The sequence below is a fragment of the Mus musculus genome, chromosome 4 (genome assembly GCF_000001635.26).
Source record: "Mus musculus strain C57BL/6J chromosome 4, GRCm38.p6 C57BL/6J".
NCBI classification, from domain to species: Eukaryota; Metazoa; Chordata; class Mammalia; order Rodentia; family Muridae; genus Mus; species Mus musculus.
Genome location: NC_000070.6, coordinates 137394865 through 137411709, shown reverse-complemented (window position 1 = coordinate 137411709; position 16845 = coordinate 137394865). Strand labels below are relative to the sequence as shown.

Below are 16845 nucleotides of genomic sequence, written 5' to 3'. Positions count from 1 at the left end.
GTGCCCTGTGCTAGTGTGTGGCTCGATGGTGGCTCTCCGCATGCATGAGGCCCTGGAATCTATCCCCACCAATAGGGGTGGGGTGGGGGAGTAAAGCGGCTGAGGAGGTGGATACATGAAGAAGGCACGGTGCGGCCAGCACTCGCAAGGCAGAGAACAGGGCTCTAAACCAGCCAAATCACCAGCTCTGGGGTCAGCAAGAGACCTTGCCCCTGCAGATAAAGGAGCCCAGGGAAGGTGCCAGCATCAAGCTCTTCAGCTTGGTTGACAGTGCGTTGGCAGGATCCTCACCAAGCTCCTTTAGTTAAAGCTTTCGATTGCATTTTTGTTGCCTCTCTCTCTCTCTCTCTCTGTGTGTGTGTGTGTGTGTGTGTGTGTGTGTGTGTGTGTGTGTGTGTGTGTGTGTGTGTGAGATGGGAGTAGGTGCACAAGTCCCAGCATACGTGGAGCTCAGAGGGCAACTCAGAGGAGAGGAGTTGGTCCTCTCCTTGTAACAGGTGGGCCCCAGGGATCCAACTCAGGTCGTCAGGCCCGATGGGCGTCTTTAGTTGCCAGGTCATCTTAGCAAACCTCTTTCCTCTTTTATATTCCTCTCCTTCCTTCCTTCTCCTCCTCCTTTCCCCTGGTCGCTTCTTCTTTGTCTCCTCTTCTGTCTTTGTATCCCTCTCCTCCTCCTCCCCCTCCTTGACAAGGGCAAAACCAAAGCCTTACTTGGAGGTGCTGTGTTGGGCTTCCAGACCCATTTTATTTTTTTGCTTTGATTCAGGGCCTCGCTGTGCAGCCCTAGTTGACCACCAACTCATAATCCTCCTGCCTCAGCCTCAGAGCAGGATTAAAGACCATGCCACCTCACCCAGCTCCTCGATGACTCCAGACCTCTGCCCCTCTTTTTTTTTTTTAGATTCATTTATTTATTTATTATATGTAAGTACACTGTGGCTGTCTTCAGACACTCCAGAAGAGGGTGCCTGATCTCATTACTGATGGTTGTGAGCCACCATGTGGTTGCTGGGATTTGAACTCAGGACCTTCAGAAGAACAGTCAGTGCTCTTAACCACTGAGCCATCTCTCCAGCTCCCCTCCCTTTTTTCTTGAGCAAGCCTCGACTGAGCTGAGTGTCTCCTCTCCACCCGTACTGGTTTCAGTACTCACTTGCATATTGTCCCCAGAGTCAATATGTCACTCTGCCTCTGCCTCCCAAGGCAAATGGAAAGGGAGGGGTCCCCTCCCGATCACCCACATTTTGTTTCTGAATGGCACCCACCCTCACTGGCTAGGGACAGCGTCTTAAAATTTTTGGCACTTGGGAGGCAGAGGCAGGTGGATTTCTGAGTCAGGGCCAGCCTGGTCTATAGGTTGAATTCCAGGACAGCAGGGCTATACAGAGAAACCCTGTCTCAAAAAAACAAAAATTGTGGGTTCATCTTGTACCATCACTAGGCAGACTGTGAGTAGGCTGGGATCACGTGCTGTCTGCTCACAGCCCTAGAAAGAGCCCTAATACAGCAGAGAAAGTACTCAGAAACAGTCTCTTATGGAGGTGGACATCAATATTAATCCCATGCAGGAGACTAGAGCTCTGAGACACCGTAGTCAAACTAAGCACTCAATAGACAAAGCCAGGATCTGAACCCAGGCCTGATCAGCTGTGCTATTCTAGCCTTCCCTGGGAAAGCCCGGCCTGTCTAATAGAACCCTTCACCTGTCCCTCTCTTATCAGTTGGCTGTTCTCTGCCACCTGTGAAATCACTGGTTGGAGGAAGACTGGGGTCCCTCCTTCAGCTCCCACTCCCTAATCTACAGTGGTTGGTGTGTGGCCTTGGGCCTTGAAAAAGCTGGTGTTCTACCACCTGTTGTGGGAGTGGGGTCTGGCGCCAGCCCCTCCACCTGCCTCCGGCACTATATTAGAGCCTCGCCTCCACATCTTTCTTATCACCCTGAAGCTCACCATGCTCCGACTGCTGAGTTCCCTCCTGCTTGTGGCCCTTGGTAAGCCCTCAGCTTGTCCCATGTCACCTTGCTGCATCAGCCTGGGAGCCCCTGAAATACGACAGACCCTCACTCTTTGCCCCCCTGGGAGACACTCCATACCTGCTTCTACAGAAGGTCTCAGCTTCAACTAGGACAGGACTGTAGGGCCTTGAGCTTGGTTCATGGCCAGGAGTGGAGGAGGCAGGCAAGCTTCAGATGACCCAGCTCAGAAAGACTGGGAGCCCACGGGGCAAGACTCCTTGAGGGGACAATGGATGACCTCCTGGCTTAAGGTCTGAACTCTGAGGTTTGATGGCTCCAACTCAAACTTTCAGTCGTCTGTGACACAGCCCACAAAGCTTCCCTTGGTGGACCATATTGTACCCAATGGCATTTTCTAAGTGTCTACTGTGTCAGGCAGGCGACGGTGGGACAGGCTGTTTTTCTTCTATGACCCCAGGTAAGTCAGCCTAGTTTGGAGTCAGTAGGGAAACTGACCTTTAGAGTAACACAGCTCATCCTGAGTCAGTGGCCGAGTCTCACTTCGTACCCAGCTGTGTCACTCAAACAGCCACTTCATAAGTCACCTTTAAAAAAAAAGTTTTTGTTTGTTTGTTTGTTTGTTTTTAGAAAGTCTCATGTTATAGCTCAGCCTGCTTTTCCTTGAGTTCCTAGCAATCCCACTGCCTCCCTCTCTCAAGCACAAGGACTATAGGCATGAGCTAGCATGTCACTTTTAGCTGTAATTTTTTTATTACGTTTATTATTTGTTAGGGACTGTATGTGTGTTACAGAGCTCATGTGGAGACCAGAGGACAACTTGCAGGAGTCAGTTCTCTCTGTTGGGATCCCAGGGATAAAACTCAGGCCATTAGCCCGGGTTACCACCCAGCTAGCCCAATTTTTTCACTCTGTTAGCCCAGGCTTACCTCAAACCACTGGCTGATCCTTTGAGCTCAAATCCTCAATGCTGGGATCACACCCTAATGCCCAGCATTTGGGTTCCAGAGTTTGGGGGCTCCCTGACTACCAGGCTCAGTCCCAAGTCTTCAGTCTTTGAGATAAAAGAGACCCTGCCCTCCTCTGAGAAGCCCCTTTGTAGGTTAAATGCATAAACGCTACTTCATACCTGACTAGTGAAGTCTAGAGAGGGGAAGGGCTCCCCCTCCTCTTCCTCCTCTTCCTTTTCCTCCTCCTCTTCCTCTTCTTCCTCCTCTTCCTCTTCTTTATCCTTCTCTTCTTCCTCTTCTCCCTCCTCTCCCTCCTCTTCCTCCTCTTCCTCTTCTTCCTCTTCTCCCTCCTCTTCCTCTTCCTTTGCTTCTTCCTTTTTCTTTTTAGACAGGATCTCTCTGTGTAGCATTGGCTCATCTGGAATTCACTATATAGGTCAAGCTGGCCTTGAATTTACAGAATTCAGCTTGCCTCTGCCTCCAAGTGCACCATGCTCAACCAGCCCCACCCCTGACCTGAAGCCCCCTTCCTTCTGAGGACACTCTGGCTGACTGGCTTCTCAATTGTCACCTCTAGCCTCAGGCTGTGGACAGCCTTCCCACAACCCCTCCAGCCGAGTTGTCAATGGCGAGGAAGCTGTTCCCCACAGCTGGCCCTGGCAGGTAAGAGTGACAGCAGCTGCCACCCCCACCCCCAACTCCCCACCTCCCCTTCTACTGTGGGCACTGAACCCCAGGTTTGGTTACATGGCAGCCTGCCTTGACCCCACCAGTTCCTCTCCACTCCCTAGTTTGACTTCAAAAGGCCGGAAACTCTTGGACAGAGACATTTCTTGGAGGTTGTAACTGTTCTATCTGCAATCTCGGCTGGGATTTGAAAGTGGAATTTGGGGAAAGAGTGGTGTTTAAGAGATTGGCTTAATAGCAGTGGAACTTCGGGGGCTGTGTTTAGAGGAAAGATTTTGTTTCTAATCTCCCTGGGTTCTACAAAAGGGTCAAAGTTCTGGGAGCTTAAAAGGGTTAGGAACTTCATAGAGGTTCATGGGGAGATGTTCAGAGGGCTAAACTCCTGTCTAACAATAGTCACAAGTCACATGTGACTATAGTTTACTATAAAGTAAGGCAGACATAGTTGTTCCATACAAATTTGTAACCCAGTAGAGGCAGAAGGATCAGGAGTTCAAGGTCAGCCTCAGCCACACAGCGAGTTTGATGTCACTCTGACTTCTAAGAGACCCTGTCTCAAGAACCAAACCCAGACCTGGAGAGAGCTGAGTGATGAAGAGTGCTTGCTGATCTTCCAGAGGACCTGAGTTCAGTTCCTAGTCTGGCAGCTTAAGACTGCCTATAACAGCATCCCTAGGGGACCCATGCCTTCTAGTCTCTGAGGGGGCCAGAACACATGTGACACACACCTGTTCAGAGAAACACACATGCACACAAGGAAACATTCTTTATAGCCTGCCTGTCTCTCCTCCTGAGTGCTAGGGTTAAAGACAGCAGGAACCACTGCCCAGCACGTAAAAATCTTTTAAAATTAGACAACTGAAAAAACTCATGTCAGTGCTCAACAGCCACAGGAAGCTGAGACCAATGAAGAAGATAGGAGGTATTTGCATCATCTAAGACCCAGAGAACAGACAGGGTCCCAGCTTATTCTGTGAGGGACCAGAGCCTAAATCCTGTAGCCTTTGCTGGCCACACACTGGTGATGGCAGTGAGTTACTGTGGCCATCAGAGTGTAAAAAATGACACAGATCAGAAGGATCTCCAGGCTTGGAGCCAGCCTGGTCTACAGAGTGAGTCCCAGGATAGCCTGGGCTACACAGAGAAACTCTGTTTTGAAAAACAAAAGCAAAGCAAACAGCACAGCCAGCACACACGTGGCAGGAGTGAGGAGGACACAGGAGTCTTCTAGTGTCAATCAGGACCTAAGCACAGCGGGCGATGGTCTTCGTCCATTTTTGGTTGAGGAGGTTGTGTTGCTCTTTGGCTTTGAGATGGGGTTTCAGATAGCTCAGGCTATCCTCAAAGTCAATATACACCTAAGGGTGTTCCTGTCTTCTTGTTCCTGTTTCCACCTCCTGAGTGGTGGGGTTCTGGGCAAGTGTCACCACTCCCACTTCTGCAGGGCTAGGCATAGAACTCAGAGCTTTACGCATGCTAGGCAGGCACTCTACCCACTGAGCTACATCGCCTGCCCCACTCTCTTTTTTTTTTTTTAAGATTTATTTATTATTATACATGAGTTCACTGTAGGTGTCTTCAGAAACACCAGTAGAGGGAGTAAGATCTCATTGCGGATCTTTCTTCCTTTCTTTGAGACAGTCTCACATAACCTTAGCTGATCTTGAACCACAGCCCTTCTGCCTACTTCTCTGATGCTGGAATCCCAGGTATAGAGCACCGTACACAGTTGTAAGAGAGCTTTTGAAAGTCAGAATGCATAGGGAAGGGGAGGCAGAGGCCTCAGTGTGAGGCATGTTTCAACAGACCCAAGAGGCCTTGAAAGATGTAGGGTTCAGGAGAATGCAAGGACTGATAGGACAGGGGTTATGAAGAGCCCTCAGGAAACATAAAGTCTGTGGGTGCCAGAGAGTGGTAAGGACCTCAGAGACAGCCTAAAACCTGTGGTGGGAGGCCTTGGATAATCAAAATGTGATGCTTGTGGGAAAGTGACAGAGTCCCCTGAGGAGCTGCATAGTCTGTGCACTGCACATTTCAGAGGACGCTATTTTTTTCCCATGTGAATAGCACGTTCTGGAGCTGTACAGCGCATAGCCTGTGAAGCCACTGGTGGCAACCCATGGTGTTGGGTCTGGGCCACTCAAGCTCTTTCCTTCTTGGCCACCAGGTCTCCCTTCAGTATGAGATGGGTGGGAGCTTCCACCATACCTGTGGTGGCTCCCTCATTACCCCTGACTGGGTTCTGACTGCGGGCCACTGCATCATGTAAGTTCCATCCCCCATGCCTTTCCCACTCACTATCCCTGCATGTGTCCTGGGCAGCTGGGACAATAGGAGAGGAGTGAGATTGGCTCCAGGCTTATACTGACCTCCACTCTTCTGCAGGCCTTATCTCAACTACCGGGTGGTACTTGGGGAGCATGAACATGGTGTGGAGGAGGGCTCAGAGCAGGTGATCCCCATCAATGCTGGAGAACTCTTTGTGCACCCCAAGTGGAACTCCGAATGTGTGAACTGTGGGTGAGTGAAGTCTTGGGTGTGGAGTTGGGAGTTCCATTCTGCAAGATGCCAAGCCACTCGAGAGCTTACTGCCGGGGTCAGCTGCCTGAGTCCAAGTGGCATGGGCTGTGGGTAGCTGCAAGAACTAAAGAATGGTGGCTTGCCAGGCAGGTGGCACACTTGTGAGGCAGAGGCAGGCGGATTTCTGAGTTCTAGGCCAGCCTGGTCTACAAAGTGAGTTCCAAGACAGCCAGGGCTATAGGGAGAAACCCTGTCTCAAAAAAACCAAAGAAAGAAAGAAAGAAAGAAAGAAAGAAAGAAAGAAAGAAAGAAAGAAAGAAAGAAAGAAAGAAAGAAAGAAAGACAGAAAGAAAGGAAGAAAGAAAGAGTGGCTTAAGGCTCTAGCCCATCGTGGCCAGAATCCCAGAATGAGCAGAGAGGTAGATCAGACCCCAGTGAAGTGATTTAAGCGGTAGCTAGATAGTTGAGGTAGAAAATAATGGTACCTACAGTGTGGTACATAGGCAACAACATCTTTCTCCAGGGAGCTGTCAGACATCAGCCTAGACCATTTCATTGGGCAGCACTAGGGTAGGGGGCAACTGTGACCCTGGTCCTTCCAGATGACATAGAGGTGTCAAGGGGACCATAAATGACAAGGTCAGCAGGGATAAAGTGTCTGTGAGGATGCCCGGGGCTGGTCCACTTTAAGAATGGATTTTGGAAAAGACATGTAGTAACATGCACCTTTTATCTCAGCACAGGGAGGCTGAAGCAGGTGGATCTCTGTGGGTTACAGGCTAGCTCAGTCAACATAGGCTAGCTAGGGCTACATAGTAAGACCAACTCACCAATGAAGCAAAACAAATGACTTAGGAAACACCAGAGAGTAGCTCGATCGCACAGTACTATTCTAGCACTTGCAGAGCTCTGAGTTCAAGCCCCAGCACAAAAAAACCAATGAGTAAACGGATTCAGAATTCAAGGACCAATGGATTCCCAGAGCTGAAAGTCCCTGGAGCAAAGGAGATAGGTGCATGCTAGCTGACTGGATTTCATGGGACTCCCCTTTTCCCCCAGCAATAACATCGCTCTGGTCAAGCTCTCAAGAAGTGCCCAGCTGGGAGATGCAGTCCAGCTTGCCTGCCTCCCTCCTGCTGGTGAAATCCTACCCAACGGAGCACCCTGTTACATCAGCGGCTGGGGCCGGCTCTCTAGTACGTGCTGACCACAGAGACAGTGCCTGGGGCAAGTGGGGGTAGAGGGCCACAGCAGAAACCATTGTTTTCCAAAAAATTTATTTGTTTTATATATCTGAGTACACTGTCACAGTCAGATCCCATTACAGATGGTTGTGAGCCACCTTGTGGTTGCTGGGAATTGAACTCAGGACCTCTGGAAGAGCAGTCAGTGTTTTTAACCACTGAGCCATCTCTCCAGTCCAAAAACCATCTTTATACTGCCCGTGAATTCCTCTCCAGCTCCCCATCGTCTCCCCAATCCTCCCAAACACGAGTATGATCAGTGGATCATTTTGGGTTGCCCACTCTGTGCCCAATGCCCCAGAACACAGAGCAAGCAAGACCCCGTGGTTCCCACCAGCTTGATGGAGCCTGAAGGTTTCCACTCTGTAACACCCAGGTATCCCTTGCAACACTCTCTGTCTCCCCAGCCAATGGACCTCTGCCAACCAAGCTGCAGCAGGCCTTGCTGCCTGTGGTGGACTATGAACACTGCTCCAGGTGGGACTGGTGGGGCCACTATGTGAAGAGGACCATGGTGTGCGCCGGCGGCTACATCCAGTCTGGCTGATTTGTGAGTCAGCTCACATCTGCCCGGGTAGCATGGTTGTAGGGCCCTCAAGACCCTCCACCATGTGCCCTGAGGTGGATAAACATACTTGGTTTGCCTCATGCAGTGTCCAGGCAATGTGGGATGAAGGGAAACTCAGAGGTGGCATCAGGAGCTTGACAGCCCCCAGTTCCCTCATTTTTGCCACTGGTTTTTGAGATAGGGTCTTACAATGTAGGCATGACTGGCCTGAGATCACTATATAGTGTAGGCTGGTCTCAAACTCATAGCGATGACCTGTCTCTGCCTCCCTAGTTCTAGGATGAACAGTATGTACCACCACACTTGGCACTCACTGTTTTGAGACTCTGGTATAGCACAGTCTGGCCTGAAACTTACTCGGTAGCAAAGAATTGCCTTGAATTTCTGATCCTCCTGTCTCCACCTGAGTGATGGTCTTTCAGCATCACCACCACACCCACTTGAGGCAGTAATAGGGGTGGAAATCATAGCTTTGTGGATGCTAACACTTGGTCAATTGAGCTACGTCGCTAACCCACATCAGTTGTGGCTTTGAAGTGATAGCCACACATTCAGAATGCTCTTGTTGTATATAAGAACATGCTTATCATGCTAACCTGAAATCCCAGCACTGTTGGAGGCTGAGGCAGGAGGATTGCAAGTTCAAGATTAGCCTGGGCTATACAGTGTCTCAGTTAGAAACAAACAAAACCTGAAAGCATTAAATGTGGTACCGATAATGAGAGGCGACATCTCTGGAGAGCTGCGTCTGCTGGGTGCTGTCTTACACTGTCTCATTAACCCTGATGTCCGTGGGTCTCAACCTTCCTAATGCTGTGACCAAGTGCCTCATGTTGTGGTGACCCCACCCAACCATAAAATTATTTTGTTGCCACTTTGTAACTTTAATTTTGCTGCTGTTATGAGCTCTAGCATAAATAATCTGATGTGCAGGATATCTGAATGCAGGATATCTGATATGTCAACCGTCCCCCCAAAGGGGTTGTGACCCTCAGATCGAGAACCAGTGTCTTATGGTTTTCTCTTGCAAAATGCTACCCAGAGATTTGAAGTAGTGTGAATGTGTATCAATGTCATTGAAGTCAGAGCCCACTCCTTATCTTCAGACACACATCAGCCCCGACTCTTGTCTCCATTGCAGGGTGACTCTGGAGGACCCCTCAACTGTCCCGCTGACAATGGCACCTGGCAGGTCCATGGTATAGCCAGCTTCGTGTCCCCCTCGGGCTGCAACACCCTGAAGAAGCCCACAATGTTCACCCGTGTCTCAGCCTTCATTGACTGGATTGAGGAGGTGAGGAGACAAAGGAGATGGAAGCCTGCCAGGGAGTTTAGGAGGGATAATCTGAAGACCCTTAGGAGCCCTGAGGCTCATGAGGCTGAGGGAGGGAACTTTGGGGACATTCTAGAGAGCTCGGGGATGTTTTATGTGGCCACACTTCCAGAATCTAACAGGTATTGAGAAGTATCCCCCAGCCCAGGTCCTTCCTAGTCAAGGAGGACAGATAGCATGTCAGACAGTGGACAGACAGCCTGTTGGTGGACAGATGGTAGACACTAGAGTGCAGGAGGCTGAGAACCATGATGTGGGATCTTGGGGTCAGGGAGGGTGCAGAGCAGACCTCATCTAGACACAGAAGGTCCAAGACAGCGGCTGTTCTTCCTGACTGGAGTACTAGCTGGGGTTTGTAGATTCACTGTGCTAAGAACCTCAGCTAAGAGTTCAACTGAGAATACCCATGAAGCCGGGAGGTCATGGTGTAGGTCTTTAAACCCAGCACTTGTGAGGCAGAGACAGATGCACATTGATCTTTGAGTTCAAAACTAGCCTTGTCTACAGAGTAAGTTCCAGGACAGCAGGTACACAGAGAAACCATGTCTCAGAAAACAAAGCAAACAAAAGAATACCCATGAGGCAACTGCTATTATTACCTCTCTTAAGGAGATGAGGAAACTAATGCTTCGAGAGGTCAAGTCACTCTCCCAGAGACACACAGGATCCAGTCACAGAGCTAGGCCTTTCACCCAGTCCCTTCAGTCCCGAAGCTTGCAATCTTAACTAATTTTGTTCTTTTCCAACCTTCTGATTTTTGTTTGTTTCTTTGTTTGTTTGTTTGTTTTAGACCATTGCCAACAACTAGATCCAAGGTTCGGCTGGCAGAGAGGACCCCCAGGTCCTCTAAAGAATAAAGACCTTTTGAAAGTCCCAAGTTGATGCTCTCTGCCTTCATTGACGGAACTCTTGTGCTCTGACCAGTTTCTGAAATCTTAGGTCTGAAATGTGGAGGTGGGGCCAGAGCCATCCCCTCCGCTGAGGAGGAGAGAATGAGCCCTGAGAGGAGGGGCTGCAGTGGGGTGACTAGCATGCAAGGGCATAGGACGTCCTAAGCAGAAAGAGAGAGACTGCCAGGAAACTCGGAGAAGTTGTCACAGTAATAGTCACACATAGGACTGTGAATATAGTCAGTGATAGTAGATAGTCACCCAGAAACTGGAGACTTCTCAATGCAGCCATAGAGGCACAAATTTGTAGAAAAATCTAGTCCGGTTGGGAATCACAGGTTACATGCAGCATTAGGAAGGTTTCTCTTTGAAAAGGCTGACTTGTTTGTCATAGCTGCATGGATTTATCCTACTCCGACTGACCGGGGGACTCGGGGTTCATCTTTCTAGTTTTTTTTTTAAGATTTATTTTATATATATGAGTGCACTGTAGCTGTCTTCAGAAACACCAGAATAGGACACCAGATCCCATTACAGATGGTTGTGAGCCACCATGTGGTTGCTGGGAATTGAATGCAGGACCTCTGGAAGAGCAGTCAGTGCTCTTAACCTCTGAGCCATCTCTCCAGCCTAGGCTTTTCCTGTGTGTGTGTGTGTGTGTGTGTGTGTGTGTGTGTGTGTGTGTGTGTGTGTGTGTGTGTGTAGTTCAGAAGTCTACATTGAGTGATAGATATATATATCAAGTCAGGAGAATCATGAAAAGCTCCCCAGACATCTAATGGCAGATGCAGAGGTGAATGGAAGAGATTCCACCTCAAATCAAGATGGAAGCCCATCCTGCTGGCACACCTGTAACCCCAGTACTTGGGAAGCAGTACTTCTTAGTTACCTTTCTACTTCTGAGATAAAAACACCACGATCAGAGCCAGGCGTAGTGGCGCACACCTTTAATCCCAGCACTCGGGAGGCAGAGGAAGGCAGATTTCTGAGTTCGAGGCCAGCCTGGTCTACAAAGTAAGTTCCAGGACAGCCAGGGCTACACAGAGAAACCCTGTCTTGAAAACAAACAAACAAGCCATCACGATCAAGGCAACTTATAGAAGAAAGGGTTCATCTGAGGTTCCAGTTTCATCAGGATAAGTGTCTGTCACTATCACAACAGCTGTTGTGGCTGGAACAGCAAGCTGAGAGCTCAGAGCCATTGTGTCAGGGAAATGTTAGTGATCTTCAAAAACACACAAAGGAGCCAATCTGATGCAACTCACAGCAGGGTCTTCATTCTATTCCAGCTAGCTTACCCCCCCCCCCAATGCACCGCTGTCACGCAGGATGGTTTTGGTGGTGGTACAGCCCCAAATCTCTATCGGGACAAGGCTTTATAGTAAGCAGCAAGCAGGGAATGCATGTGTAAGCATCTATTTGGAAAGCTGCTGTGGCCTTTACCATAATTGGCTGGAGCTGGGAGTCAGATCATAAACTTAACTTCTGTTCCCCTCTGCATTGGTGGTCGATAGGCAGGGGGTGGGTTTGTAACCTGGGTCTGCAGGTTTGTTGGGGGAATAACCAGGAGACACTGGTCTTGTGCATCCTGGAAACTCTACTCTTGTTGGGGATTAGCCTAGAGACTGGAGCTAGGCTCAGGTTCTGTTGGGGGCTGGGGCAACTTGGAAACTAATGTTAGATACCAGCCTGTTAGTCTACCTGAGTTTAAACTTAACGTCAGGTTCTCTAAAATGGAGCCTGAATTTAAAAGCTTTGGTGTCTCAGAGCTTGAACTGTAGGCAGGAAGCAGAGAGTAAATGAAGAGCAGTGTGGGGAACATTTCTCATTCAACCACAACGCAGTGGCAGGCAGAGCTTTTTGAGTTGAAAGCCAACCTGGTCTACATAGCAAGTATCTGGGCAGCCTTGGCTACAGAGGCTCTTTGTTTTATTTATTTATTTTTTCTTGTGTATGTGTGTACCCTGTTGCTGTCTTTGGACACACCAGAAGAGGGCTTCAGATCCTATTACAGACGGTTGTGAGCCACCATGTACTTGCTGGGAATTGAACTCAGGACCTCTACAAGAGTTTTCAGTGCTCTTTACCGCTGAGTCATCTCTCCAGCCCTGTGACTCTTATGTCAAAAACAAGAAAAAAAAGGTAGAAAGTGGGGACTGACATCTGAGGTTGTCCACTGACCTCTCTCTATAAGTGTGCTGTGGCATATACACGACTGAACTCATACAGAGCACACATACATGCACACACACATGCACACACACATGTATGCATCCCCCTTGTGGGGGTGGGGAAGAGAGAGAGACAGAGAGAGAGAGAGAGAGAGAGTGCATACAAGTGACACACTTAATGTAATTAAGGTGGAGAACCCACAGTACTCTTCCTTATTCTCCCCAGAGGCCATCAGTATTTGGGTGGAGTTGGGACACATAGCAGAATAACTCTTGCCTGCTCCCTGCTCCCTTGAAGGCCTTTCGCCATACATTTTCCCTTGGCTGACATGAAGCTTAGAGAGATGGGGAGTCTTGCTAGGCTCTCCTTTTCACTGTCGTGGCAGCCAGTGGCTGCCGGTCAACCTGGTGCCAGAGTGAGGAGGAGGCATCAAACTGAGCACCGTTGTCTCCTCATGGATACTTATGGACACAATCAAGAAATAGTTGTCACTGCCACTGTAGTGCTGGACATTGTTTGTTATAGCTGTGTGGACTTTACCTACCCTAACTAACGGAGGAGCTTGGGGTTCATCTTTCTTTTTTTTTTTTTAAAGATTTGTTTATTTATTATATGTTAAGTACACCATAGCTGTCTTCAGACACTCCAGAAGAGGGCATCAGATCTCATTACGGATGGTTGTGAGCCACCATGTGGTTGCTGGGATTTGAACTCAGGACCTTTGGAAGAGCAGTCGGGTGCTCTTACCTGCTGAGCTATCTCACCAGCCCCCGGGTTTCATCTTTCTAATCTAGGGTGCTACATTTTATCACACTTACAAATATCCACAGACAATGTACTATATGGTTTGGGGGGTTTCTTTCTTTCTTTCCTTGTGTGTGTGTGTGTGTGTGTGTGTAGGGCAGAAGTCAACTTTGAGGGGCTGGTGAGATGGCTCAGTGGGTAAGAGCACCCGACTGCTCTTCCGAAGGTCCGGAGTTCAAATCCCAGCAACCACATGGTGGCTCACAACCATCCGTAATGAGATCTGACTCCCTCTTCTGGAGTGTCTGAAGACAGCTACAGTGTACTTACATATAATAAATAAATAAATCTTTAAAAAAAAAAAAAAAAAGAAGTCAACTTTGAATGTACTATCCACCTGCTGTTTTGTTATTGTTATTGTTGTTACATTTATTTATATAGGTCTGTCTGTCTGTCTGTCTGTGAGTGCCAGTTACATAGCACACATGTGGAGGTCAGAGAACCATCTTTGAAAATGGGTTTTTGACTTCCAATCTGTGGGTTCTAAGGACTGAACATAGGTCGGCAAGCTTGACAGCAAGCCCCATATTTATCTGCTGAGCCATCTCGATGGCTGTCGTTTGTTCTTTGAGACAGGGTTCCAAACTGGGACCCAGGACTCATCAATTAGGCTAAGCTGGTTTAGCCAGCGAGACCCTGAGATCAGCATCTCTCTGTCTTCCCAGTGCTATGATTATAAATGTATACTACCACACTCAACTTTTTATGTGGGTGCCAGGGACTGAACTCAGAACCTCATGCAGGAATGCCAAACACTTCACCAGCTGAACACCTAATCGGCACCAATTTTGATTTAAAAAAAAAAAAGCATCACTAAACAATAAAAGACAGTAAATCATTTTGTTGTTGTTGTTGTTATTTTTGGTTTTTGAGACAGGGCTTCTCTGAGTAGTCTTGACTGTCCTGGAGCTCTCTCTGCAGACCAGGCTGGCCCCGAACTCAGAGATCTGCCTGCCTCTGCCTCCCAAGTGATGGGATTAAAGGCGTGTACCACCACAGCCTGGCAGTAAGTGGATTTTTCAAAAAGCCCTTTTAACTTGTTTGTTGGCTGTGCTGAGTGAGTGTCACCGCATTGTGGCCTCCCGATGGCTGCCGGCCTGTGGTGAATGCCTTAGACAAAAGTTATTTTTCTCTGCCCTGACTTGTTTGATGAGCATTTAAAGCTGGGCCAACTTTCTGGGGTCACAAGCAGTGCTTGGGTGGATGTCCTTGGACATATCTTCAGGGGCACATGTGTGTGAACTCCCTAGGCTGTATTCCCAGAACTGGGACTCCCTGGTGGGACAGCGTTTGTCAGCTCTGCCAATGACCTAATTCTCCAAGATGACTGTGTCGACAATATTTTTCACATTTCCCACCCCCTTCCTCCTCTTCCCATCCACTGCCCCCGCGCGCATGGAATACGGCCCCACAGTTTTCTTCTAAAGTCATTCCTGGGATCTCAAGCCCCCCCCCCCCAAAAAAAACCCTCTTCCAGCTCTTTAAGGAAAAAAAAAAAAGAAAAATCCAACAACTGGTCTGGCAAGGGCCTGAGTCAGAAGGCAGCGGGGTAGGGGGCAGGGTGAAGCTGAGGAAGTTGAGAACCAGGTCAGGGCGTCCTTAATCAGTTTTACTGAGTCAGACCATGACGCCTGACAGAATGCATCCACAGGTGCTGCCAAAGCTGACCCTCCTCCACCTAGGAGAGTCCTTGGATAACACCCCCAAATGACTTCAAAATAAAGGTCAGGGAGACAGCTAATGCCTCAGTTGGCATAGCAGCGGCCCCAGGGACCCGCACCCAGCCCAAAGGAGGCTGGGAGCAGCTAAGACACATTTCTCACCACATACTGGCAGCAGCGAGTTAGGAAATTGCCTACATTTCAAATGGATCAATCAAGAATTTGATTTCATCAACAATCCTGTCTTGGTCTTCAGTCTCCCCCAGTCTCAACAATTCAAATCTCTTATAACCTGTTTTTAATGAGTCAAGATTAGAATGTCAACTTTTTTTTTTCTGCTTCTATTCTGTAAATCATTAAAAGAAACAATTTGCCGTTCGAAGAAATGAAAAATGTGGCATCAATACTTCTTTTCCTTTTAGAGTTGGCTCAGGGTGGTAATGCTTGCTAATCCACAGCTGAGGATGGGAAGTTTATATTCATATTAAAATCACCCAACTCAGTAATTCATCCTTTCAATCATGAAGGAGCTCTGGGGGTTTGAATGGGAATGGCCCCCACAGAATCCTAGGATTGGATGCTTGATCCCCAGTTAGTGGAACTGTTTGGGAAGGATTAGGGGGTGAGGCCTTGTAGGATGAGGTATGTCACTGGAGGTGTGGGCTTTGGGCCCTCTCCCTCCCTCCCTGCCCCCGCCTGCTGCTTATGGATAAGGACATAAAACTCCCCGATACTCCTCCAACATCATGCCTGTCTACTTCCCACCCTGATGATCATGGACTAACCCTCTAAAACTGTTAGCAGGCCTCCAGTTAAATGCTTTCCTTTGGGGGCTGGAGAGATGGCTCAGTGGTTAAGAGCACTGACTGCTCTTCCAGAGGTTCTGAGTTCAATTCCCAGCAACCATGTGGTAGCTCACAACCATCTGTAAAGGGATCTGATGCCCTCTTCTGGTGTGTTTGAAGACAGCTGCAGTGTTCTCATATAAATAAAAATTTTAAAAAATGCCTTCCTTTTGTAAGTTGCCTTAGTCATGGTGTCTCTTCACTGTCATAGAACAGTGACTAAAACAGGATCCAACAATTCTATTACCGCTCCCCAAAACTCTCAGAATAGCAACACTGGCTATGTGTTTAGAGTTTTGCTTTAAGAGATTTTCATTTTCTCTTTTCTCTTCTTTTTTTTTTTTTTTTTTTTTTGGCAGTTCTGCAACTTTATTTGACATGAGCAGGTTAGTTCTCATCCACATTGACCGTCTGTAGATTTTTGAATGTGGTAACAGGCACGTAAGTTACCAGCGTGTAGAGCTTGTTTGGGGAATCCTCATCCTCATTACGTTTTCTGGACAAGCGTACTCGGATGGGATATGGAACGTTCCTTATTCCCTTGGCCCAGACGGCTTTATTGAGCCTGGTGTCAATGAGCACATCTGGTGTCCCCATTTCCTTCATGGCAAACTTCCGAATTTCTTTGAGTGCCCAAGGAGCACTCTTCTTGAAGCCCACTCCATGGATACGCTTGTGAATGTTGATGGTGTATTCTTGGGTCACCACCTCGTTGATGGCAGAACGGCCCTTCTTCTTCTCGCCACCCTTCTTTGCGGGAGCCATCGAGCCTGCCCGCGCCGGGCGCGGATGGCGCCGGATTTCGGAGCCGCGACCCCGCAGCCATACTCACTCTCTTTTCTCTTCTTTTTAAAAAGAATTATTTATGTATGTGAGTACACTGTAGCTGTCTCAGACACACCAGAAGAGGGCATCGGATCCCACCACAGATGGTTGTGAGCTACCATGTGGTTGCTGGGATTTGAACTCAGGACCTCTGGAAGAGCAGCCGGTGCTCTTAACCACTGAACCATCTCTCCAGCCCTGGTTTTCAAACTTCCTCCTTTGTTTCTTCTCTTCCACGGCTGCTGTTCTTTTGCTGGCCCTGTCCACTTCTCTGTATTTAGAACTTTTGTCTATAGTTAAATTTAATGGGCACAAGCATCTATTGATATTGTGTATCACACACAGCGGAGAAAGGAAGACAGCCCACCCTTGGT

At 48.5% G+C, this 16845-nt stretch overlaps 1 protein-coding gene and 1 pseudogene across 1 annotated transcript; one reads left to right on the top strand and one right to left on the bottom strand.

Moving 5' to 3' along the window:
• The first annotated feature begins 1918 nt into the window (after positions 1 to 1918).
• On the top strand, positions 1919 to 10156 carry Cela3a (chymotrypsin-like elastase family, member 3A). Its single transcript, NM_001126318.1, has 8 exons — positions 1919 to 1990; positions 3500 to 3585; positions 5777 to 5874; positions 5995 to 6129; positions 7189 to 7325; positions 7781 to 7910; positions 9028 to 9235; positions 10065 to 10156. The coding sequence occupies exons 1-8, from the start codon at positions 1951 to 1953 to the stop codon at positions 10080 to 10082; spliced, it is 852 nt and encodes a 283-aa protein (NP_001119790.1). The 5' UTR covers positions 1919 to 1950; the 3' UTR covers positions 10083 to 10156.
• Positions 16001 to 16481, bottom strand: Rpl31-ps10 (ribosomal protein L31, pseudogene 10; annotated as a pseudogene).

What these genes read in the sequence shown, in the direction of transcription:
- Cela3a (NM_001126318.1), top strand. Translation starts at nt 1,951, where the DNA reads ATGCTCCGACTGCTGAGTTCCCTCCTGCTTGTGGCCCTTG. An exon ending in CGGCTGGGGCCGGCTCTCTA is followed by an intron (nt 7,326 to 7,780) that starts GTACGTGCTGAC and finishes CTGTCTCCCCAG; the next exon opens with CCAATGGACCTCTGCCAACC. An exon ending in TGCGCCGGCGGCTACATCCA is followed by an intron (nt 7,911 to 9,027) that starts GTCTGGCTGATT and finishes CATTGAAGTCAG; the next exon opens with AGCCCACTCCTTATCTTCAG.